Source organism: Bombus pyrosoma, linkage group LG17 (assembly GCF_014825855.1).
Source record: "Bombus pyrosoma isolate SC7728 linkage group LG17, ASM1482585v1, whole genome shotgun sequence".
Lineage (NCBI taxonomy): Eukaryota > Metazoa > Arthropoda > Insecta > Hymenoptera > Apidae > Bombus > Bombus pyrosoma.
The window spans coordinates 5,222,731-5,249,484 of NC_057786.1; the positions used below are offsets into that span (position 1 = coordinate 5,222,731).

The following is a 26,754-nucleotide window of genomic DNA, read 5'->3' on the forward strand; positions in this document are numbered from 1 at the left end:
TATCGGCAATGCCGAGCCAATAGTCGCAAAATTGTTTAGACTTGAGAATATATCAAATATCTTTGTAAATTACTTGTAACATATTTATTTGTAATAAATACTTGTGTAACTTATTTATGAAACTTATACCTTTGTGATATATTTGGAATATGTCACTTACGAAGCCATAATTACATTATATTTCTTATCTCCTAACTTTTTAATCCTATAAGTTTGATTTAAATAATTTGGAAAACATTATTGGTAATATATAGATAGAGAGTAAAGCGAAATAAAAAGACACGTCGAGTTTAGTCATTTCAAATATCCCGCTTGTCTGTAGTCATTGTAACAACCAATTAGGAATAACAGTGTCGCCACTTGTCGTACCCCTACTCTTTACTAGGAGAGGGGAGAGAACAGCCCCTGATGGACTCTTTCGAAAAATTGCTCGGGAGGCAATCCTGTGCTAATCTCAGCTAAATGGGCCTTGAACCTAACTTTGATGGAAACGGTTGCATATATTTGTACAGAATGGACTTCTCAAACGGAGAAACAGTTCCGTATAAATAGAATAAATGGAAGCAGATGCTTCCGGGTTGGTCTGACTTGCCGATGAATTGGCTTTAAGTATTCGGAAAGGTTTCGATTGGTGTCAAGCGCTGATGTCAAATACTGGCATCAATTGCTGAGACTTGGAGAGGATCTCTCACAGTAATCGGAAGAGGCCACATTCGATGATACCCGAAATCACTTTACCTCCACTGCAGAAGAACGGATTGCTGGGAGAGAGCCGCAAAGTCTCGCGGAGATGCTGAGCTAATTAGCAATTTTGAAGATTTTAGATCAGGAGGATGACTCCTGGGTGGGAGGAATGTGACCAGCGTAACAATTTTGATTCTTCGAGTCGAAGTCAGAAGCCAAAAAGCCATCAGTCAGATTAAAAGCAAAAGGACCAAACTTCAGTCGGTTTGGTAAATTTCACCACGTTGTAAAGTTCAGCTAGTCTCATTTTGGAGACACAATTAGTATAACGTTCCCAATACGTCGTAATTAGGTGGTCCTTCGGGCATAGACGGCACGGATCGTGCATTATTCAAGGTCAGAATAAATTGCTTAACGACTATCGGGCGGAGCTCTCTTCTGACCCCATTAGTATACATTAAAACTTTAGCTGATTTCAATAAAAATGCATAAAATGTTCAACTAACGGTACCTAACCCTATAAAAATTTTCTATTACAATATTTACAAATAGTATTTATTATTCAATTTTTGACGCACCTCTCCCGTAATTATTCTACTGTACAATGGTGACACTAAACGTATTGACTGCTTTAAAAGTCTAATTATGTGCTGTAGTGGAAAAAATATATTTATTCTGATCATTGTTAATAACAACGATGAAACTGAATTCTAATCACTATTCTTTTTAATCATCGTAATTACTTTCTAGATGTCATTCGAGTAATAAAATTAAACTTGGACTTCTTTTATAAGATACGCATGTAAATTTTCATACACTACCCGATATATCCGTCGTTTCATCCTAAAAATTAATCGACAGTAATCGATGCAATTGTGTAACGCGAAATTTTAATTTATTCCATACAGCTATTCTCGTTTCTTTCGTGCGTCTACGCGGAGTTTATTTTCAAACGATCAGTGCTTTCTGTTAAATCGCAAATGTGATTTGACATTTACAAGTATAAGTTGGCGATGTGTGATTTTGAATATACTGTGGAAAAATCAGTAATCAGTTATTCGGAGAAAATAAAACTCACTCACATAAGCAAAGATGCAGAACTGCGGTGAAGAGGGCTGCGAGTTTCCGTGCTGCCATGAGAATTAACCACTTTTGCGATGACAGTTTGGCACACTACTTGATGATCTGAAAGTAGACAAGACTAGATTTGTTTTTGTTTTACTTATTTCGCCGTATCGAAAAATTTATATATTTTAAGTGTCGAATACTTAAACAGCAGAACGACGAAATGGAACTTTGTTATAGATACAAGATTATTATAGACCTTTCCTCATAAAGTAAATAAGAATTAAACGCGATACCTGTAAAAGAGCATTAATAAAACAAAGGTAAACTACCAGTGTACCAGTTTTAACTAAAAATGTCTAGCAACTTAAAAATCGTATGCAATTTATTTCTTCTAAGAAGAAAATATTTAGCAATTGTGAAAAACATTTTAGTTAAATATATTAATGAAAAATTTATCAAATATGTTTATATATAGAGATGTACTTATTGTGGTCTGTTATACAGACTGGAAAGATAGAGAAAGAGCACATGGTTAGAATAAAATCCTTCTTCCCTTATGGATCAACGAATCAATCAATCTTAACGTGTGACGTCTCGTTTGATAGATATTTTTAATGCCTACAATTCTCATTCTAAAATTTTTGCGATCCGATTACCAGGATCGTTATCATATGCGAAAAAAATCTGTTTTCCACAAATTTGGAGATTTTTATAAGAATTTTTATAAGTACGCGCAAAAAATTTCAGGTATCATCTCTTTTTTTTTATTCTCAATTTGTGCTTTACAATCTGTCCAGCTAGACATTTGGTAAATTTTCCTAACTTTATTACTAAATAACATGCAGATGGCTAACCCCAGGAGGATACCCTCTTCCAGTTTGTCTATTTTATTTCTGTAGCGAGATCGGTGGCATGTTTTCTTCTTTGTTCGTTTCAGCAGCCTTCTTTCTTTGCATTCTTTTGCGTATCTGCCGATTTCTTCCTTGACTACTGATACTTTTAAGTCATTGCGTAAATCCTCGTTTCTGACATACCATGGGACGTTAACTATTGTTCCGAGTGCTTTTTTATTTTTATTTATGCGGTTCATTGCTGCTGCCCCCCATACTGGTATTCCGTACGTCCAAATTGATTTTATTATCGTTTTCTAAATTTTTAATTTATTTTCTACGCTGAGTTTAGAATTTAGACTAGTCTTCTTTTTTTCCATATTTTGTCTGTAATTGTTTTAATATATTGCTTCCATGTAAGTTGTGGGTCTAAGCGGAGCTCCAGGTAGTTAATTTGCTTTGTTTGTGTTATGTGCGTGCCATTCAATAGGATATTTGATGATTTGCGTTTTCGTAGTGTAAATATAGTATGGTTGCATTTACTGGGGTTTGCTTTCATTTGTTTATCTTGCAACCATTTTTCTATTTTTGCGATATGCTCTTGTAGTAATGTGACTGTCGTTTCTGAATCAGTGTGCCTGACTAGCACAGCCGTATCGTCCGCGAATGTCAGTATTTTGCTGTAGGTATCATCTTTTGCAGAATTTGGTCCCTTTTGGGGATGCAAACTCTGTCTCTGTGCGTTCTTTATCGCGTGCGATAAAACGAAGCCATCTGGCTGAAAACAAGAAATCGTCGTTCCATAGATTCTCCACTGGATCACCAGTGCAATCCTCTTGCTGCATCTAGCAACCTGCGACGTATCACCAGGCTCTCAATTCAAAGAGCTACTGTATTTCTTTATTTGTGATGTAGCTTAACAGCAAAGTGATTGCAGAAGTTGAGATTTCACAGAGCGTATGCTATGGCTGTTGCCACGATTTTTCAGGGATTTCCGGTAATCTGACAAAAAGAAAACAAAAAGAAGATTCAAACAAAGATGAATCAGCTTCTAGCCGGCTACAAATTGCAATATGAAAAATTTCTGACAAATTTTTTCTGATCAAAAAGTTAAGGTCGCATTGAATTTTGTATATTACATTGTGTATCTTTGACTTGACTGATATCGCGACATAATAGTAGACATCTTCTGTAGACAGTTGTGTCGTTTTCGTTGCTGAAATGATACTGTCGTTGCAATGTAGTTCTAACCATCTTCAAACACGTCTGGTGAGCAGCCTGTTCGTTTTCTCAATAGATAAACCTAACCGTGCTTCTAAAGGAAACACCTCAGTTATCGTAACTGCTTCTGATTAATTTCATTTTGCAAAGAGGACAAAAGCGTTGGCGAAGAATATGGTAAATTTTTCTTTCCGACTGAACTCTCCGCTACCACCTTGTTGCGTAACATGTTTAGCGATTTTAGAAATCTGGCAAAAGGCTAGAACAATCCTGGAATGGCAGAATCTTTTCGACAATTAAAGGGAAACGTCAGGAGAACTCTATAAACATAAAGTTGGAGTCAGTTGTAGATTTAGTACAGGCTTAACTTATTCCGCTGTAGATTTCTTTTTATTTTTAACTTTGAACTTTTTCATCTGCCCTATTTTTCCATTCCTCGTTATTTTTTAGATCTTTTTTATCTAGCTCCAACGCGAGTGATTTGGGCGTGTAGTGTGCAGTGTATACACTGCGTATTGTTGTGTCGTGCTTATTGTATACTTTGTTTGCAGGAAAACAGAGGCCATGTTCAACATGTATTGTAATATAAAATGATTGATTTTTCTGTGAACTGTGATGTTGATTTTCGCGGTGATTTTGCTACGGACGAGACAATCGCGATGTGTGTGTGAAATTTGTATAAACATTGTTCGTGTATGCTATTATTTAGTAATTATTTATGGAGGCAAAGAATTAGAGGAAACTTTAATCCTCTGTACTCGAAAATTCCATGAATTATGCGGAATTATGGAGTTTATTGACTAGGCAGGTATAACGTCTAATTTTAATTTTAATTATTCTTAAAAAACGCATAGGATGGTTTACGTCTTTAAACGTCATAATCGTCTTCTCTATGATTTATATAAGGCAAGTTATTTTCATTTTACTTTGGTTTCAAGAATCATCCCTTAAATCTTTTTGCAATTGTAGCCGATCACCCTGTATAACGAAGTGATATATGTAAATGATATTGTTAGGAGCTAGGAGAATAAAACAAATCAATTCAGCGTTTCATCGAAAAATATGTAAAAGTATTTTATACGCAATTTGAAGGATATCGCGGGACAAATATGCGACATAATTCTTTGCCAAGATTGCTTTTTAGATTTAAACATTAGATTCAGCTAGAATCAAACATGCGATAATCACCTATTATACACGTTATAGTACCACGCCAAAATAATTTACTTATGTAAATTCTTCCAAATAAAAAAGAAAAAATAGATTGCTTTTGCACAGTTTACCAGGTTATCAACGTTTCTTTGCACGCAACGCATTACATTCTTTTCATCTTTTCTATTGTTATCGTGTAGCTGATTATAAAATACGTCCAGGTATGTATGATAACGTTACTTTGAAATGATCTTCAGCTTCAAAGATTATAGTTAAATGTGTCTATGTTTGTCGAGATTGGCTGCGGCAAAGACCCAGTGAATGTAAATAAACATATGTGTAGTATCGTGAAAAAAGGCCTAATTGGGGATCGATGGAATCATAAAAACAGTGTCGTCTGGCCTTCAGTTGTTAGTTTACATCGAAGAAAGCCTATGTGACTAAGGTCACCTAGTTCTTGCGGAACATCGGCGTGGTGAGATTAAAGAGAAAAGAAACGAACGCTAGAGGAGAAGGACGATTTTGGGTTCAAGGAGCGTTGACCGAGAGGTCAGAGTGTGCGAATCGAAAAGTGACTGTGAATCGAGAGTCAGAGTTAGTCTAGAAGTCGAGGAGTAGAGTCGTTAGCGTTGTCGAGTTGCGAGAGTTGTTAGCGTTTTTGAGAGATAGAGTCGTTAGCGTTGTTGAGTTGCGAGAGTTGTTTGAGATAAAGTACGATTTTTGTATTTAGTTCCAGTTAAACAACCATCGTTTTCTGTCTAATTAATATCTGTACAGTCAATTTATTGCAAATAAATTGTAAATAGTCGAGGAAAAATTTATACCTGAATTTCCCCGATACTATACATGTTTACATTACAGATGACCGCTGCTAATCCATCAGTGTGTCGATGTACCGTTCCCAATAAATTACTCAAAACGAGAAAGAATTTGGAAGCCTAAAAAATTAGGCCAAATCTAATATCTTCTTTCGCCAACATGCATTTGGTATTGCGTGAAACTTTCTATAGGGAACTTTAAGCAACACCTCAACTCTGTGTAGCTATATTTTTTATTACATAAAATTACAAAATGGCCAAGTGGTACAACATTATCAAACTCCATATCCAATGGAAACTTTCTCGCTTGCATTCAGCGCAAAATGTGACTAGAACGTAAAAAGTAAGAGATTTTCGTGCCGACTTAAATAAAAATAAATTGGACAGGACAAAGGAGATAAGAGAATGATGGAACAAAAGTATACAAGCGTGATATAAGTTGTAGATAGACGCCCATTCAACCATAACACGCTAAACGATTACTATAGAACAGAATCAAGAAAGCTAAAAAGAAATCGGACGTACTTGTCACAATGGCAAACCAAGGAAGAGTTGGCAGTTCCAATATCTGTGGCGTATAATTGCACCATAAACCGTTCCAATGAAAACCTATCAATATACAGTGACTAAATTAACCTCTCAGGTTAAACCTCAGGTTGAATTTTATGCGGAGCTGTTTCTCTGCACGACAGAGTTTGACGCGAATTACGCGTAAACGATACAGCACTGTAATGTGTGACGGATAATGCTGTTCCCTACACAAGCATATTGCAATAAAGTTTTTGATAATTAAATTATAATTTTTCTTAAAGATACGATGCATATACTTTAACTTTAATAATTTACTTTAATAATTAATAATACAATTGAGTGTGATACATTTTAAAACACGGTACGACGCATAGACCCACGTCACAATTGTTTTTCCAGTTACTCTTCGTTTCCTATTTTGAAGCGACATTTTGATGTTGAAGATTCTAAAAAATTGTAAGGATACGGATTCGCATGTTAAAAAGAGCATCTAATAATGGTATATTTATTTTAACGAAAAGCAACAATCGGTACCCGATACTGGCGTATCAAAAACAAAGGCTATATATTCTATCTGTATATTGTTAACATTGTTATAAAACGTTGTGAGGGCAAAAGAAGCGTGAAGCAAGACAAATGAAAAAGATCATTTAGTTCAAACGGTGAGCTATGCCATTACAATGAGCCACCATAGTGGCGCGTCGTAATATAAGATGACATCCGCGAAAGCCACAATAGTGGTGCATCGTACCTAAGAAGTTAATATTCGACACCTTATGACATAACATGTCCGATATATTATATTTCTGTATATATTCGTTTATAATATCGCAAAAGAATTGATTGTGTTTTTAAATGTGTTACATCGAACATTGTAGTTGATAAGAAACATTTACTTTGTTCATTTTATACACATACTTTTTTAAATAACAAACGGTAAATTAAATTGTCATTGTAAAAAAGCTCCAATGAGGGTATTTAAATGGATTTGCCATATGAGTGAGTTAGTTATCGTATGTTATGATTTATTGTACGTGTACACACATCTGAACGAATTTTATCGTATTTTTTCGGTGCGATAGAAAATGATATGTAAATGTATGTAAAAAAGCAGCGATAGTTTTGTAAAATTATAAAAATCGTGACTCCGGGAATAAAATTGTCTTTCAGGGTCCTATGATAACAAATTACCAACAAATTACGAATAAAATATTATATTCTTTGCCTCTTCACAAATTCAAGAGATATCTAAATGACATTACTCAAAGGAACACCCTATATAGAAAGTCATCAAATATTTATTTATACATATTATACAGTAGATACCGTTTCAGCTTTCCTACATTTGTCACTAGAGGGATTTTTTCCTGAGGACAATTCTTGCAAAACTACCATTGTCCATCCTGCAATTTTATATTCCGATTTTGCCCTTATCATCCAGTACAACTGTTCACGATGACAAGTTAAAGAGTCGTTCACACCGGTACGTTGTGGCGAACATTTTGCGGACACTCTTCTCAGATGCCTCTGCTGTTTGCAAGTCGAACTAAATCCAAGCGTTCGTGCACTCTGCATCTTTTGACAAACACTTCAGTAACTATAAAATAGAGAAGCACGTCGGATATCATAGTGATCGAGATATTATCACTTACTATACATGTACATGTTTGTAATAGAGTTTATAATAGTAAAAGAATTCATTGTGTTTCTTAGCGTGCTAAAGTGCGTTTTTGTAGATGATTTGTTTGCAGTCCTCTCTACTCGATTCATTTAATGCACATATTTTTTTATCCGTTATTTAAAAGAGTATGTGTATAAATATCGAACTATAATGTTCGATTTAACACATTAAAAATACAATCAATTCTTTTGCGCTATTATAAACAAACATCTCGGACACGTTACGTTGTAAGGTGTTGAATATTAATATAATCACTGCATATTGATAGACTTTTATTGGAACGGTTTATGGTGCAATTATACGCCACAGGTATTTTTGAGTAGTACCTTTTCTCTTGATTTCATATTGTTGATTAGTTTGTTAGAATTAGTAGTTAGAATTTTCAGATTTTCGCACGTAGTTCTCAAACTCCTAACGACGGATCATAAACTCGAAATCCGAAAAGTCAGTTTTTAACGTGATTCGACGATTGTTTGTGAGAGAGTCGTTTGGGACGCTGTCTCGAGCGGACGTGCGAGGGAAGAGCAAAGTGAAACTTGGGCGAAGAACGCGGAAAAAAGAACGATAAGTTAATAAAAACTAAGATAAAGAGAAAGCTATCTTTCAATTCTCCTGTATCTAGTGATATGATTAGTAATAAGTCTAAATTAAGATTTTAGATTTAGATAAAGGGGAAAAAATAGCGATCATGAGTAGCTAGAAAACAGAACACGCGTTCGTTATATAGCAATGTTTGAAAGTTTAAAAGTGGAAAATGTCGTTGCAGGAAGAAGGAATGAGTCGAATGAAAAAATAATAGACGAAATAAAAGCGTTAATAAGAAATAAATATGACGTCTTGATGGAAAACCTGCTGAAAGGGCTAAAGGAAGATAGATCTGTGAAAACTTCTGCTGGAGAAGAGAGAATCGGAAAAGACCTCAAGTACAGGAAAATGAAAATCATCGAAGAGACTAAAGAAGACAAAGGAGAAAAGATAGGAAACAGAAGAAACGAAGTAGGAAGGCGTCAAGAGACAAGTGGAAGTTGGAATAACACGACGCGAAAACGGCCGATTAGCAAAGAAATAATGAGAGGATAAGACAACTGAAGGAGGAAAAAATATTCGGACGAGACACCAAGGAGAAACAAGGAAAAACGAAACGACGCCATGAAGATTCGAAGAAGCTCCATCGGAAAATACGCAATAATGGATAGTTAAAAAGCTAATCGACAAAGGCAGAGGTAAGGACGGTTAGAGAAAGTAATTAAAAAATGCAGTAGATAAAGGCAAGGTTAAAGAAAAAGTATTAGACAAAGAACTGAATGAAGAAGACAAAGCAGACCATATCGCGGATATGCCTAAGATGTACGAAACGAACATTACTTGAAGAAGAAAAGCGATTACGCTAGTGTAGTGCAGTATCGGGGAAAACCCTGGGTAATTCAGAAGGCCTACTTGACCATGGATCATCCACGTCTGTGGAACATGGGCGTGCCGAGTATACCGGAACCATGGTGTAAGAGGTAGCTGTTAGGCAGTTGGGGGGTAAGTGTCGTCAGCGTTGTCAAGGATGATGGCGTGATAAAAAGCGTTGGAACCGTTGTGACGAACCGTGTTGAACGATATTGAAACAAATCATACCATTACCAAACCTACTAGCACTATACTTTCCCACAGTAGTATCGTGGAAAAATCATAAGAAAAAACTCGCTTGGAGTACGAACTATTGTACAATGCAGTTAGTTGCGAGTGAGTTGCGAGTTGTCGATTGTTGCGAGTCGTGAGTTGTCACTCAGAAGTTGAGTAGTTGGACAAATTTAGTTGTTTTACTTGTATTACATTGCTACATTAAGAAATAGCTCTGATTAAATGGTCATAGTTTCTTGTTTCAATCACTGCAAATAAATCCATCTACCAAATAAATAAAGTTACTATACTAGTAAGATTATAATGAACATAGGTTTCACCCCGAAAGGAGTGAACATGATTGGTTTTCCCAAGGCGGAAATTAGATACAAACGAAGAGAGGAAAACAAGGGGGTAATGACAGCAGGAAAGAAAGGAAATAGGAACTTTATAACAGATATCTCTAATAGAAAAAGATTTACGAAAGGAGTGATTCGTGAATTGGATCGATCAGCGAGCTAGAGGAACAGCGATCGTCCAACCAGGAAAATTTATAACGGAATGACTTAAGAAAAAAAGAGTGAAAGATGAGAAAGCGATCTTGGAAGATTCGAGGGTCATCCTGGTTCGGTTTCAGAGACACTCACATCCAAACCAATTACTGATTAGACACGGAAACATATGACTCAAGGTGGAACCTTTTATAGAGACAGCGATATGATACTACAACTGCTTGGGGTTTGATCACATATAGGCGAATTAATTATTTATTTTTGTTAATTATTAATTGTTCAGAAACTAATTACCTTATTTTATCAAATAAATTATTTTATCAAGGAGATGTTTTATCTGTGCAAACAAGTTCCATGGAAATTTTTAGTGAAACTGCCCTTTTTTTACTTGGTAAGATATATAAGATATATAATGAAATATTTTTATATTAAGTGTAATTAAGAGTATCAGTTATCACTAATGTCAGTAACAACCGATGATAGTCGAGCATAACCAGAAAAAATTGTTGTCGCCATCGATAACCGAATAAACAATTTTATTCAATAATTAAAATAATCAACCGAAATAAAATTCTGGCCATGGGTAATGATTACTGGTAGGCAAAAGAAATTTTATTCAGTCATTCATATTGGTTATTTATAATAAGGTCGATTAAAAATTAATATTTTTTAACCACTTTATTTTTTGAGAAATTTCTTTGATGAAATTTATTGATAACTAGCTGTTATTTAAATAAAAATTAATTTTTATTCATGACTTTTTCCTAAATAATGCATAAAAGAACTATTATTTTGAATATCTGATTCTAAGCTAGAAAGGCTATAAATAAAATAATTTTTTAATTTTTCGCTGTAACTTTATATATATTAATTTTTTAATAACTTTATTTTATATTATATTTTTATAACAAGGCATTCTTTTGCTGCAAAATTAGTAAATAGAGAAAATATCGTAATAAATTATTTTATATTAATACCCTCTATAAGTAGATAACATAAAAAACTATCATTTCGAGATACCACACGAACGTAACTCACCATATTACCTTATATGAAATAGTACAACTAAAAGTAATATAAATTTCAGGAAATTATACTACTCGATCAACTTAAATTAAATTCGTTATCAGTTTTAGTACAAATAATTCTAAAATCCAATGTCTGGTTAAAGTGAGCAAATCGATAAGTTTTACCACATCAGCCAGATTTTAAAAAGCTTTCCAATTTCAAATGTATTAGAAATCGGCGAGAAATAATAATTTGTATGTATTACGTTCATTTTGAAAAACGGATATTGCCGGAGTTCTGCACATAAATTTTTAATATGTAATACCAACATACATACAATGCATATTTCCTACATGGTGGAAAATAAAAACCATGTACCGCTAGGCTTAAAATAAGAAATCAAAGTTAAATTAGTAATCATCGATTAAAGAAACGGCAGCATTTCGTACTATGGACGTTACTGAAAATTGCAGTAAAATTTGCAGCTGCAACGAGTACTCGTGTATGAGCAATCAAGCGTAAAATGCAATTAAGAGATAACGATGCATATAGACCTTTATAACGAGACTTTTTTCAAAAGATTGACAAGCGAATAAATGAATAGTTGAAGTAATGGGTTGTTGACTGATGTTACCTTCCAAAGTTTCAAGAGCTACTCCATTATTCAATGCCAAATCTTAATCAGTCCACGGTACCCTCAATTTTCAATGATTAATTCGAATCAGTCCATTATATTCTTAATTCGTTCCTGTGAAAGAAGTTATCGTCAATCAGAATCAATGGTCGTTTTGACAGTTTTTTTTCTTTCTTAATGGTTGCAGTAATAAAGGAGGGTGGTAGGGAATGATCAATTTTTGTGTAACTCAGGCACCAAAAATATTTATAGCACATCATTCTATAGCACAGGTTCCAAGAAATTGTAGAAGCAGCACAATCTTTTATCGGTAATATGATGGGAAAGTAGTAAAAAAGACAGTTGGTGTATGGAGTGAACAAAGCAAAAATTTGATAATCCTTAAATTCAAACGATCGTAACTTTGTAACAAATGGGATGAAACTCAAAAATTCAAATGCCGTTTTATAGATAAAAGTTGATGTTTATATTGTACGATAAAAATAATCGACAGAAATATTTTTGAACATTTCTAGAAAGCAATAAACTATGATAACAAATAGCGGTGCATTTATTCGAAGAAATACGTTTATAATTGTACTGTGACCTACCTAGTAAAGCGAAATACAATATTTTACACATAACGAAGAGTTGTTACATTGTGTTTTTTTCTTTACATGACAATGTACTACTATTTGTTACCAACCTCTTTTGATCGACCCAGATCGTTCGTTTCTCGAAACAAATATTTATGAAAACTATGTATATCTATGATGAAAACTTTTTGCAACTTTTTTACAAATTTAACGGAAATTTGTGGGATTGCAGAATGACCATTTGACACGTACATACAGTATCCTAGTTTATAAAAGAATCGTGTGCTTTAAAATGAGTAAAAATAATTTTTCTATATTTGAAGTAAGTTTAGCATACGTAATTAGGCACGTATTAGAACATTCTTCGCCTATATACATAAAGACTATTTGCTGGACTTAAATATTACCATCATTTTTAATAATGATAGTAAACAATAGTAAAAGTTATATATAATTATAAAAAAGTAATAGATCCTTTATAGTAAAGGCGTAGGCGAAAACATTTGTTAATAAAATTGTAAATTTTTGAGTCAGTAAGAGTGACCACCTGAAGTTATATTCGAATGTATTTGAGAGACTTGATCATCAGGCGACTAAAAGTTGGTTTTTTAATTTCTTATATTTTTTGAGATATTAAGGTGACATTAGGTTTTTCAAATGGTATCGTATATGTATTTTCTAGAGCAGTAATTGATCCAGTTGGACATTCTTTACAAAAAGGTATTAATATAATTATACCGAAAAACCATTAGTTTATCAGATATTTCAATGTCTCAAATTTAACACATTCGGGATAGATGACATAGCATATGTATATACAATATCTGGCCGCAATGACCGACGACAACACATGTATGTCGTCAGTATTTTCAGTCAATTCTCAAACAACAGTCAGAGGAGCACTGGCCACACAGATAATTCAGGTTTAAGTTTGGAACAGCGTTTCAAGAATTATCAAAACGATCATTCAAGATTTATGTCACTTTAAACAATTTTTCTTTAACTGTATGTAAAATACTTGATTCCTTACTTCCATTACGATGGAAGTATATTTAGATAAAATCTAACACAGGGTTTTAGAGTTTAAACATAGCTATACGTTTTACAAAATACACCTTCAAAAACTGAATGTGCGGATGAATGTTAAGTGTACGCGGAACGGTCTGGTTCTGCTGTGCGTCTTGTGTGGAGAGCCGAGTGCACGTGGAAAAGATGAAAACTTGAGATTGGCGTGTCTAGAACATGGGACAAGCGGATTCGTCAAGTTGTCGCTTTTTGGTAACGGGTGCTTTCCTCGGCTATAATGCTACACAGTACTCGGGCACCCCTAGGGCCATAGGGGTTGGAGTTACGCCCAACTAGCGCACAAGGTACCCAGTATCATGCTACCTGGATTAGTTAGGCCTGCAGGGGCTTTCACTCGTCTCAGGTCGAACGGGGCGCTTTCTAAGCCCTACCGTCTCCCGGGACGGTTCCGGAGCAGGTGGGACGCTGCTCACCCGCCAAAGGCCATTCGGGGGAGCCAATACCCCTTAAATCGACCCTCTTACCAGCATCTTGGCCATCAACCACTGCCACCACGAGTTCAAACCTATAATTGGAGTCGAGGGCTCGCTACACCCTCTAGGCTTACACTCGACCCCTGTGGTACCATTCTTAGTCATTGGTGGGACTATCTTGTGGATGTACCGCCACGTCTCTGCCGGCCGGCGACCTGCTAACCGTGCTCGGCAGACCCAGATATGAGACTCACGTTAGCGGGAGCCGTAAGGTACATCGTACCCGGCAACATATCCCGACGGTCTCACCCTTCGCATCAGGATCGTGGGTACGCTACTACCCAAGGTCGCTCTCCTGGCGACCTTCCCTGCGGTGTACATAGAGGACTCACGTAAGCGGGACGCTTACCCCGACGGTCCTCCCTGGCTGCGGGAACGTGGGTTTGCCAGCCCCCATAGACTCACATAAGGGAGTCCTCCCTGCGGGAAGCGGATTCGTCAGTCAGAATTTTCGGTGAAGAAGCAAGGGCAGCGATCATCGTTGCTAATTTGTAGAAAAAACTGGTAAACAAAATGAGAACTGATCGCCGCCAAACTGAAGGTCACTCGCAGGTACGGAACGTACTCACAAAACAAGGGAAAAATAAGGGGCTCGATGGCAAACAATAAACCTCATGGCAGATAGATAGATTCAGTGGAAACAACGGCTAGTTTTCGACACGTAGTAACGGCTGCCAGGAGATTATTGCTGGACCGAGTGAATAAGTTGAGAAAAGCGTAGAAAGAGAAATAGAAAAAGACATATGGCAGCTTTAGAGTATTAGAAACGGCCATTCTCGATGGTTGTTATGGATGAAGAAATGGACGAGTGTGTAATAACTGAATGCGATACGGAACTGGTACATGTGCAAAATATTATGAAACTAATATTTACTTTATGCTCTTACCGAAATTATTCGGCAAATCTAAACATTTATCACGCACAATAACCCGCGGTAAATATTACAAGTTTCATGTAGGGACGTAACTATCGCGTTTTTATTTGTTCTGACGCTGTCTAATAAGTCGATGAACGAGGTTTTTAGTTGAGCAACAAGTTTGCACACGCACACACGTATTACAAATCCTTTTGTTTCAACTTACACGTTATCGCTGCTCTCTTCTGCTAATATTGAAATAAAATGAGTATAAAGGAAAGATTCTATGAATTACTGTTCGAGACAGTGCGGATTAAAAAGTAACTACGATCGTATGAACAATGTTTTGACACATACACCGAAGCATAGAGAAAACCGTTCGAAAATTGAGTCGTCAAAAATCAACATGGAGGACAAAAAGCTTCTTGTTCTGCGCGTGTGTGACGTGCTATGAATGTCTCAGGCAGAGACAACGAGACTTTATTCATCTCTGTCTGTCTCGCAGAACGACAATTTCCTCATCTTTCATGTTGCTCTTTCATTATTTAGCATTGTGCATTATTTATATCGTGGTTCAAAACAATACATTGTTTTATAAATTTGCTCACGCGTGAGATTGGTTTTGAGTAGATTCTTTCGAGCCGGCGAGCAACACATACGTAAGAATACATATGTCGTGTTAATATTGCGCACGTATGAGTAAAAATAATATCTGTGTAATGTAACGTGGTATAATAAAATTGTCTAATATGAGTTTTTTTTTTAAATTCATATCTCTCGAATGAGAACACCTCTATTAAAAATCACTACACTTTTTAAAAGTAAAATATGTCTTTTCTTGAAACCTACTGAAAAATACAGTTGGAAAATTTTCAGTTTCTTCATAACGAAATAAAAATGGTAAAGATGATAAAAAGGCACAAATTAAAAAAGTGGGTTCCTAATATGAAATCCGTACGTCTGTTCGTTTTTTCTTTCTTCTTCACACATTGGGCATATGAAATCTGTTTTTTGAGCGTTGCAATTTTGGTGGGCTTTATTACGTGCATCTGAAGAGTAGAAACCTGTGCAAATAAAACATTCTGCATCATAATATTCTTCATAATCACTTTAATCATTCAGAAGAGAGAGTTTTCCTTCACACTCATCAGTCGAGTTCTTTCTACGCATCCCCTCTTTTAGTGAACTTTTTGAAATAATCTTTCGTCTTGGACCATCTCTTTCCCGCAGTTCCTTCTGTGGTTGTCGAAGGCTATTACAAATAAACAATTTAAAGAACATTTGCTGTATATCCGATCTCAGTAAACCAAAATATCTACTATTCATATCAAGACAGCTAGTATTGACGAGCTACTTCAGCTTCAGTTTCTTGGCCTAAAGCAGATTTTCTACCGAAAGACTTTGATACTAAATGTTCATGTGAGAAGTCGATGTCTTTTTACATAACGTTCGGGAATTTGTAGGCATAACAAAATCTATAACCCACAGCATGTTCTCTAACCGCTTAAAACCGCTAGTATCATTTTATTTTTGCCCATTGTTTGCGCTTTTTAACGAAATACGCTTAACACGTTCACGCCGGCGTGTACCGCCGGTGGCTCACACTTGAATATTCCATCGGACGGTGCGTACCACCAAAAACTTAGTTGGTTTAGTAACTAGAAAAAATTGCTATATAGTTGAAAATTTAAATAATGGAAATTTAACGTGTATTAATTGAAAAAAGTAGGATTTATTTAAAAACATATTTCAATATTATAAACTTATTATAAACATGAATACGGGCGCCGCGTCGCAGCAACAAACACAAATAGCAACGCCGATATGAACGTGTTGAAACAAAATTGGGTATAATATTACATCATAATGTTATAATTGTCACATAATGGAAACTTTCGAGTGTCCTATATTCGAAAACAATGACATGATGGCTATTAAATAGCTTCAAGCTTAAGACTTCATTATTTAATAATAATAAAAGAGCAGTAAATCTGAACTTGCATGCACTATACGACAGTATTTATGAAAATGATTATTCACTTAGCATCTTGAAGCTATTTGTAACTTTATTGAATCACCCGAAGAAAACTTTCTACAACGTATTGCACGATATACTCTACCAAGACGCTTAATTGATTTAAACGACTATGTGCGGAGGAAACAACTGGTAAACGGATTATTACGCGACAAAACAGCTTCGCTACAGGACATTCGAGAGTTCTGTACCGAAGATAGCTAGGATCTCATGTTAGAGAATCGTATAGTATAGAATCTTTCCTTTACACTCGTTTTATTGCAATAATACATGCGATTTCATGTCTGTACATAGAACTTCTGATATTGGCTGCAGCTTAACAGAAAATGTTAAGATTTGCCAATTAATTTCACTAAAAGTACGAAAGAAATATTGGTTTCGTAGCATTTTGGACTTATATCGACATTGGTTGGTAAATCATAAGATTTACCGGGTAAACCTGACCTCGAAAAACGCGTTTTTCGAGTTATCACTATGAGAATGTTGCAGACACACTCCTCGATAAATTATAGAAATATTATTCATTTATCTTCACAATTTGGCCGAAAGAGGCTAATTACGTCGCTTCTTCTCGTTTATGTGGCACTGTACCGTATCTTGCAAATACACCCTATGACTAGTTACGTGCTGACTAGAAGAGTGATTTTCCAGGGTTAAGGAATAAAGACGAAAGAACTTGAGCCTGTTTTATGAGCATTATTCATCTTGTTCATATATTTCACTTGATTACGTACAAAAGCCGCTTTTCGCTTCTTGCGCAAAACATACTTCTTCGAATTGTGTTACTTTCCACGCAGGGGTGCGATGTAGAATAAAATAGCGAATTCTAAACACGAAGGTATTTCTCTTCTACTCTATTTATTTAAAACTCGCGGTTACTGTGATACTCGAATTCGTCGTTATGTTATATTCGATACTTGTAAAGTGGTAAAAAATTAAATAGTAAATAGAACGCTTTGTAAATCTGCATTATTAAATTTTCGCTGTGGCTTTATGGTCATAAAACCTTCATTCAGTGATTTTAATATTATCGTTATCAAATATTGGTTCGAAAAGCGAGTAAACAACAAAATATAGTGTGATGGTGATAGTAGAACGATTTTTAACATTTCGGGATTCAGCTTTGTACACATTATACATATAAATGTACATACGTATCTTATTGTTAATACTTTTATATCCAGAATTCGTGGTTCCATCGGGTTCGATTGTAAAAAGTAAAAGTTTTATTAGAAGAAAGAAAAAATAAGATTACTTTTTAAGGTTTGACTTATATTTCTATAAGTAATACAATTTAATTACTAATTTTATTACAATTAGACTTGTAATGATAATTTTTCATATACAGGGTGCACTTTGTTTACTGTGTAATGGTTCTAGTGAAAATGCTTCAGGTGAAAGTTAAATAGGTTCCAAACCTATCAGGTGTGGCGGGGCAGCCAGCTACGCCCGTTGCGAGTTCGAATCCTCGCCCTGGATATATTTACAAAGGATGGGAAACCAAAATCTCTCATAAAAGTAATATACAACAAGCAAGCAGTATCCCTTGCATGTTGTGTGGTACTTTCTGCGAGTGCTTGCTAAGCACACCAGGACCAACGATATCACTCGCACTGATCTACCGTCCCGCCCGTGGAGGTTTTAGCCGGTAAGAATTCGGCACTACCTTGTGCCACCCTGTTTCCTGCTTGCAGGGCGTGAGGTGAGGTGTCTATGAAGATTTCCTTCACGTAAAAAAAAGACTTTTTTGCTACATAGGATGACCGCCATCAGAATCGTAAGGGGATACTGGACGATATCGTATGCGTCGGCGACTGTCCTGGCGGTGTCACCTACGTTCGAGCTCCAGGCCTTGGCGCTCCGACGGGTATACGAAAACCGGGGGGTCTGGGTTCAGACGGGGATTCGGCCGAGACGTTCGGGTGGGAAGCTAGGCGAGAGGTGTGAGAGCGGTGGCGCTCCGACCAACTCGCCGTTAGATCGGCCCTCCCGAATTGAGAGGCTTGGAGGGACCGCGGAGGGTTCTCGCTACCCTTCCGGATGACGCAGGTGCTCGCAGGACATGGAGTATTTGGGAAATACCTGCAGAAAATCGGAAGAGAGGTGACGAACACCTGTCACCATTGCGGAGACTGCGAGGAGACGGCTCAGCACGCGCTGGAGTTTTGTCCTGCGTGGGAGGCCCCCCATCGTATTTTGCGACTAGCGATTAGCGAGAGTTTAGACCTCTCGTCAGTTGTGAAAGCGATACTGAGGGGGCAACAAAAGTTCCTCGCAGTCCGCTCCCACTGCGAAGGAGTAATGCTCGTAAAGGAGCGGACAGAGCGGGAGACGGTGAGAACATTCCACCCTTGCAGGGTTCCGCGCCGAAGGGTGGCCCTGCGCCGCTCTAGGTGATCATAGGGACCGACAGATCTGGAATCTCCTCAGACTTGCACGACGGCCCAGACGATAGCGTTGAGAGGGGTAATCCCTCCCAATGCCCAAACTAACCTAGGAACGACTTCCCAAGAATGGGAGAAGACGCAGAAGTGTTTCGGCAGTGACTCGAAAGAGGTCCCAGGGCATCCCTGTTGAGCATCAGGCGGACTACCTGGGGGTTTTACTCGGTAAAGTGCGACACTAAAGTCCGACTTCCCAGTAGCCGCGAGGTGTCCATGAGGATTTCCCCGCGTGTAAAAAAGAAAGGGTTTCAAGGGGAAGATAATTTGACATCTTACATATAGCAATTCTTCTGAACATTCTACGTTAAAAAGTATCAAGGCATAATATTAAAAAAAGGTCAAAGATTCCCGAAATATTTCAACTTAAAGAATGAGATACAAAGTTCTAAAATATCTCACAAATTCTTGCTTTTGCCGGCCGAGAGTGTCACATTAATTTGATTATACTTCTTAGAGAGACTATTTTAGTTCGTAACATGTTTAAACTTTGCTTGTGTAAATTTTTATAAAGTTAGATTTAAGAATTCCAATAAATTAAAATACAACGTGTGGGTATACAAATTAATTAGAAGTATGCATACAAACTAGCGTAGAATGTTTATCAACTATCTAATGAGAAACGAATTGTTGTTAAGTACAAATACAGCAAGTATTTATCCGAGTTCTATGATCCAAACATAATGTTTCCCAGTAACGGATGTCTTTTCCCATTTCAAATAAGTACATATTTTATTACTGCAATTTTGGCGTAATAGTGTACATACAATGTATTGTTCCCTTTATTCGATCGAGTGAACTCCAATTATAAGAATTTAGTATGAAACTAATAGCGTTCTAGCTATGGAAACAAAATACGACGTAATTAGAAAACTGGAATGTGGTGCAAGTACAACAGAATTAGCAAAAGTACTTGTATGTACTCTGGTAAAGTCAGAGTTATATACATCAAACAGCAGAAACATGATATTGAAAATTATCTCGAGCACGTAGATTGTACAGATGCTGGCAACAGTAGAGAAACCTTAAATACACCTTGATATATATAATAAGAATGATTTCACAAAACTGGAAACAGCAAACGAAAGTAGCAATGGAGAGGTGCCTTGTCATACAAAAAGAATGTAACTGTACATTTTATTTATTTATGTCGAAAAGATTATGTGACTCGACAGCTGAAAGGATACGAGATCCATAAATATCTAAGAAATCTGTCGGTTAATCTCAATCTGTATTTGAATAAATGAAATGCCGTATCGGAAAAGTGATTATTCTATATTAATAGCTTGTTAAATTCCATTATCCGAGCAGATTTGTCTCTCTATTAGTTCGGACAAAGAAGGCTCTTTCAAATCATACGTAATTAGGACACGAATGGAATCGCTATGCATATTTTGAAATTTACGATATTGTATTCTAGCAGACATTAGCTTTTAGAAAAATAGAAAAATCGCAAGAGAAATAGATGCAAAGAATGGGAGAGGGCGAAAGACGGAGAGTGAAGAATCGGAAAGACGCGATTGATTTATGGTAACAAGAGGCCGCGAAGCGTGGTAAGTGGGCTATTTTTCAATGAACTCAAGGGAGAGAATGAATTCTCTCGGGGAAATGGAATTTTGAGCGGTTCGTGCTCGTTTCAACGGCATATCAAAAGCCACGGCTGGCCGTCATACGTGCCTCAGTCACCCTTCGGTGATTTCGCTGGTATTTCGATACTTCGCAGGCGAAAAAGAGAGGATAGAGGAGAGAACGACACGAACGATGGAGCACCGTAAGTTATGACTTTCGCCTCGGTCCTCCTGCCACAGCACTTTCCACTACCTCTATGAATGTATGCATGAGATACGAACTTTACGCTTTATGCATTGAACGCACTGGTGATAAGGAGTCAGCGATGCTGCCACCACGCCGCAGAAACTATATCGCTTAACGCTTGAAACCGCTGTCATAGATAGATACGTTTTATCATCTAATCGGCTGCATATTCATACTCTCCACGCTAATATCCGTGTATGCTTTTAACTACTTGAGCTTATTGCAATTTTCTAACCTAAATTTCTAAGAATAAATTTTATCCACTTAAAGAAAAATATCTTACATTATGATTCTGTTTCTATACTGAGCGTACAACGTGGTATCGTATTTCCTGCAATATCCGGACACGTAACAAGAAGTATTTTCAACCGTAATTTAATGCCTGCCGTGTGTACTACAAATGACGATAATACTCATAAACGAATACTCTGTTTTAATTAACCCAATACTAGGAGTGCAGTACACTTTATTTCAACATCGTTCAAATTGCATATCGCCTTCCTCGATATAACATTACACTCTTTTGCAGTGGTTTGAATGTTGTTAGAGTGACTGGATGTACAACTCTTACCTGTGCCTTCAATCAGTCTCAATCTTTTCTTTCAGTCTTGATAGCAAGAAAAGCAAATTGATGCGGAAGAAGTTGGAAAAGGAACATTTATAGCGTTTATGGTGATGCTGCTATTAGTGAACGCGCCATTTGAAAGTGGATTAAATGGTTTTAAAAGGAAGATTTTCGCGCGATCTGAATTCTTTTAACACAAAATGGAGATTTACAAAGCAAAGAAATATATTAAATTGTCCCAAAAGGTTCTTTCATTTTATAAGAAAGTAATAGATGCACAACGTTTTTTGTTTTATATTATTTCATTGAATTATGTATCTTGTTCTATTATATAGATTATACTTATGTAGAACAAAAAATGTGCATCTATTATTTCCTTATAAAACGAAACTTTTGAAACAACCCAATATAAGTTAGCAGAAAGACGGCAAAAGCTCATTGATCAAATATGCTTGATAAAAGAAATTGGCAGAAAAAGCGGACTTATTACACAACACAATATTCTAACGAAAATCAATTGTGCATATGTACAGATTGTCCCGCGTAACGTGACACTATTTTCTTGCCATTTCGCGGCATGTAACGATAAATTTTTCGAACCGAGCTTCAATGGTGTACAAATAATGATAACAAAATAATGCGAAAGCAAGCTCACCTTGGGCAACATAAATAGATCTATCTTCCTCGTGAGATTGTAGAGGACTTTACGGTAAATTCAATAAGCATATTACACGGTATTTTTACAAACTCTGTGCCAAGTTTACAGTAAATTTTATTTCGACGTTTGTTCAAATTGCAACCACCATCCGTAATAGCATTCTGCTCTTTTACAAAAGTTCTAGTAATTCTCTTTTTCTGAAACGTAAGTACAGTAGAAGTTCATTTATTCGAGCCTCGTTTATACGCACCAATTTTTATTTACCGTCAGGTATACAGGGTGTCCCAGAATCGATGGTACAACCGTGGAGAGGGCGATTGCACACGAGAAAATAAGTCGAAAATATGGAATAAATCTTTTTCATCGGAGACTGTTTTCGAGAAAATTAACTTTGAATTTGCTCCGATTGCGCACGCACTTGGCTTTACTTTATCCATTTATGTAGAAACATATTATGTACACTTGCTATTGTACACGTTATAGCCTGTTGTTATCGAGTCTGCCTTATTATTATCTTTCGGTTTCGGCTGTTAGTTTCTATCAGTCCGTCATAACGATGAGATACAGTAACCGAGAACACGTGGATATGCTTCTTGCGTTGGATGGTAACGCGTCTGCCGCCGCTTGTTCGCACCGTGAAAAATATCCGACTCGACGTTATCGAGATAGAGGCGCGATTCAAAGAATAGGGCACCGCCTGACGGAATGTTCTCGTTTCAGTACAATCGCGAATTACGTCGGAAACGTATTCGTGTAGACGCAGAAGAAACGATTATGAAAAGTGTAGTACATAATCCTCGGATCAGTACAAGGAACCTGTCTGCACAACATGGTATTAGTAAATCGACAGTCTGTCGCATTTTAAAAGATAGTTAGATGCATCCTTATAAAGCACCTAGAGCGCAAGAACTAATGTCTCGTGATTTTGACCTAAGTGAAACTTTTTGTCATTCAATGCTTGAGCAAAATTATACTGATTCACATTTTTTCTCGCGTGTTTTATGGACAGATGAAGCAAAATTTTCAACGCGCACAATACACGTTGGTGGTCGACTACAAATTCGCATATCATCGCGGAAACACATTTTCAGGAAACATGGAGCGTAAACATCTGGGCAGAGATAATCGGGAATGAAATTGTAGAACCTCGTTTATTCCCAAGTACTTTAAACGGAGCAGAGTATTTAAACTTCTTACGCGAAGATCTACGTGTTTTGTTAGAAGGCATATATCTGGCATAAATTTCATTTTCCAACGCGATGGAGCTCCGCGGCATTTTTCACAACAAGTCAAAATTCGTTAAATGAACGATAGGAATGTTGCATTGGCCGTGATGGTACGGTAACTTGGACTCCGTGATCACTTCAGAATTTGTCACACCTAGATTTTTATCTATGGGATCATATTAAACGAAAAATTTATTCCAAAGGCAACGCAAGTCTTTCGCAATTAAAAGCGAGGATCATTTTGGCGTTCGAAGAACTAAGAACAGAGTGTATGCAGTACGCAGCATTTTCAACAATTTTTGCATTAATAAAGTAAATCTTAAGAATTGCATGCTTTATTATCGCTCATAGAAAACGAAGCTCCAAATGAAAAAGATGTTAATAATAAAGGATTCAATATTTTCGACGTATTTTCTCGTGTACAATCACCTCCTCCACGGTTGCACCATCAATACTGGGACACCCTGTATAAACTCGTAATTGAGTCTATATTATCCGAACTACGCTGGAACGTACTTTCAGTTATACGAACGGCCCGTGTTTTGTCTAAGCTGACATGCAATTTAACACAATTTGCGTCGAAATTGTTGTTCAACCTCAATTATCCGAACGTCAACCTATATTATCGAAACTCATAGCAGCGGATGGTGGGGGTAGCGAGTGAGCCTCTATTTTCCGAAGTCGGTTATTCGAAATATTTTATTGCCCGACTGGTTCGGATAAACGAACTTCTACTGTAATTCTAAAATGTATCAACGAGTGACATATTACTACTAACACTACCATAAACCTAGTATTGAGTTACTAGTACTACCATTTAATATTTTTTGGGTGTTAGTGCATACAGTGCTGTATGTATGTATCGTGCTGATTGTGTACTTTGTTTGTAAGAAAACAGAGGTTACATCGGACATTTACTGTACTATAAAACGACTGCTATTTCCGTTAGAATTTTTCTGTGAACAGATTGGACACTCGCAATGCGTGTGTGATTTTTCTGTAATCACCCGCGGACGGGGTGATCCCAATGCGTGTGTGAAATTTGTTGTTTATATATGATATTATTTATTATTTATGGAGACAAAGAATTTAAGGGAACATTAATTCCTACTCAAAGTTATAATAAATTATTATATATATACTGAGAATGAGGCCAATATCGCTATCGTATGACCGGTTATTCGACGATCATCGACGACGAATACTGCAACGCACATGGATGTATTAGTAACATATGTATAGGTAGAATTGAATGTAGAGTGCTGAGCATTTTTTATTAATATCTCGGAAAATACCCGAAGCCAAAATTTTACTCCTTCTTTTACTTCTACTACTACTTTTACTCCTTTCGGAACTGTATTCCGATACCATACAACTTGTATACTTCAAGTGTTTTTTATATACCTAAAGTAATCTAGATAATTCAGGTGAGGAACATTTTTGGTTCATACCCTACGTTTAAACATCAGTGACATGTGAGAGAGTCATGTATCGTGTATGAAATGAGGTTATTTATACGTACAGAGTGCAATGGAATTACAGAAAGTTTACAGCACAAGGCATTGCAGGATACTCGCTTCACTAAATCGTTCTCAATAAATGTCTCTTATCAATTAACAAACTTGTTAAATTTACGAATATTGCTCATTGAAACTTTGGTATAAAATGGTTTAGAAGAGATGAAATTTACTGTAGTGGGTACAATTGCATCGTTTCATACGGTGTAAAACAGAGATAAAAATGTGCTTCATTTGCAGTATTTCTTTTTACCGATTTATTCCGTTTTTCAAACAATGACTATTTCGTAAACAAGGAAATTATAAAATATGTATTATTAAAAGCATTGAATTTGCTATATTTGCAAATAGAAAATTATATATTTAAAATAAACTGTGAGTTTCGTAACCCGAGAAATCTTTGAAATTTCCACGGAAACCTTTTAGTGTTTTGGATTTGCAGATGGCTTTGTTTTAAATTAAACGTCCACCCGATATATAGTATAAAGTTTAATGTAAAATCATTTCGGTTATTTTTTGCGATAGTATCAGGCATTATTTACGAAAACTTTATGGTTATAATGGGAGGAGTATAATAAAAGAACCTTTGCCAGTGCAGTAAAAAAGATTGAAGATGATTAAATTTATTGGTTTTTCTTACACATACATGTGTACATCTAATTTAATAACGTTTTATAAAAAAAATTCAGGGAATATAATTATTAGCTAATTTATTCTTGGTTACAAAGCCAAGAATATTATTTCGAACGGCACCAGTGATAGATCGGGATTGAATGTGGTGGGCATCATTGAACAAGATAATAGAAATCTTATCTGAAATGTGAAATCTTAGCTTCGAAAAATCATTTGTTCCGAAAATGTAGGTCCCTACTTATTTTTTATTCCACCGCACGCTAGAACTTGGAAAATGGTAACATTGGTCACATGTACTAACTATTACATCGATGTCCACGACCTGAACTAGAGCTGTACAAGGTGTCTCATTCTAATCGACCAATGCACATATCTTCGAAACTATGCATCATTCGAAAAAATGTTTCAAAAGAACTTACTTTGTTTCGAGGGAGATATTTTTTAATGGTCACATCTTTGCTTTTTTAAACGGAACTATACATTTTTTATATACCATTCTATGCATTTTTTAATCATGTACAAAAAAGTATCGAGGCACTTGGGTCAAAAAATGATTAATTTAAAAGATATTTTAAAAAATATTTTCGTTTTATAAAACTTATTGTATTGTAGGATCTTTACTACAATTAATTTATTTACAATAAATGGATTAAACAGATGTTGGTTAAACAGGAAACGATGGTTGTTTAACATGAATTATATGCAATAACGTACTATAATTTAGACAATTAAATAGTTAATTTGCAACTCTCGTCACCACGGGTCTGTCACGTAAACTTGAAACTTGGATGATAAAAACAAGAAGGTTGAGCCGTAACACAACTATTAACTCTCTTTTTATCAAACTTCATTATGAATTTAATAATCGCAATTGAATATACACTGAATTGACACGTATAAATCACAGTTCACTCCGAAGACGAAGTTGACATTGAAATATTTTTTAAATTAAGCGTTTTCAGACACAAGTACCTCGACATCTTTTCTGTAAAGAATTAAAACTTGTATCGAAATCTCGAAAAGGCCTCCATCTAGACAAATCTGCCGGTCACGATAAAACTGTTGAGGTTATTAGATGTCTAATGAGAGAGACGCGTGGATAAATTATAAGGTAGAAAAATATATT

General features: G+C 36.1%; 1 protein-coding gene across 1 annotated transcript in view; it reads right to left on the minus strand.

Annotated features, from left to right (window-relative positions):
• LOC122576833 (lachesin-like) overlaps nucleotides 1–26,754 on the minus strand; it is a 538,671-nt gene that overhangs the window by 120,381 nt on the left and 391,536 nt on the right. The window contains exon 5 of the mRNA XM_043747665.1: nucleotides 1,767–1,869. Within this exon, the coding sequence (XP_043603600.1) occupies nucleotides 1,767–1,821 (55 nt within the window). The 5' untranslated portion in view covers nucleotides 1,822–1,869. The remainder of the gene's footprint in view (nucleotides 1–1,766; nucleotides 1,870–26,754) is intronic.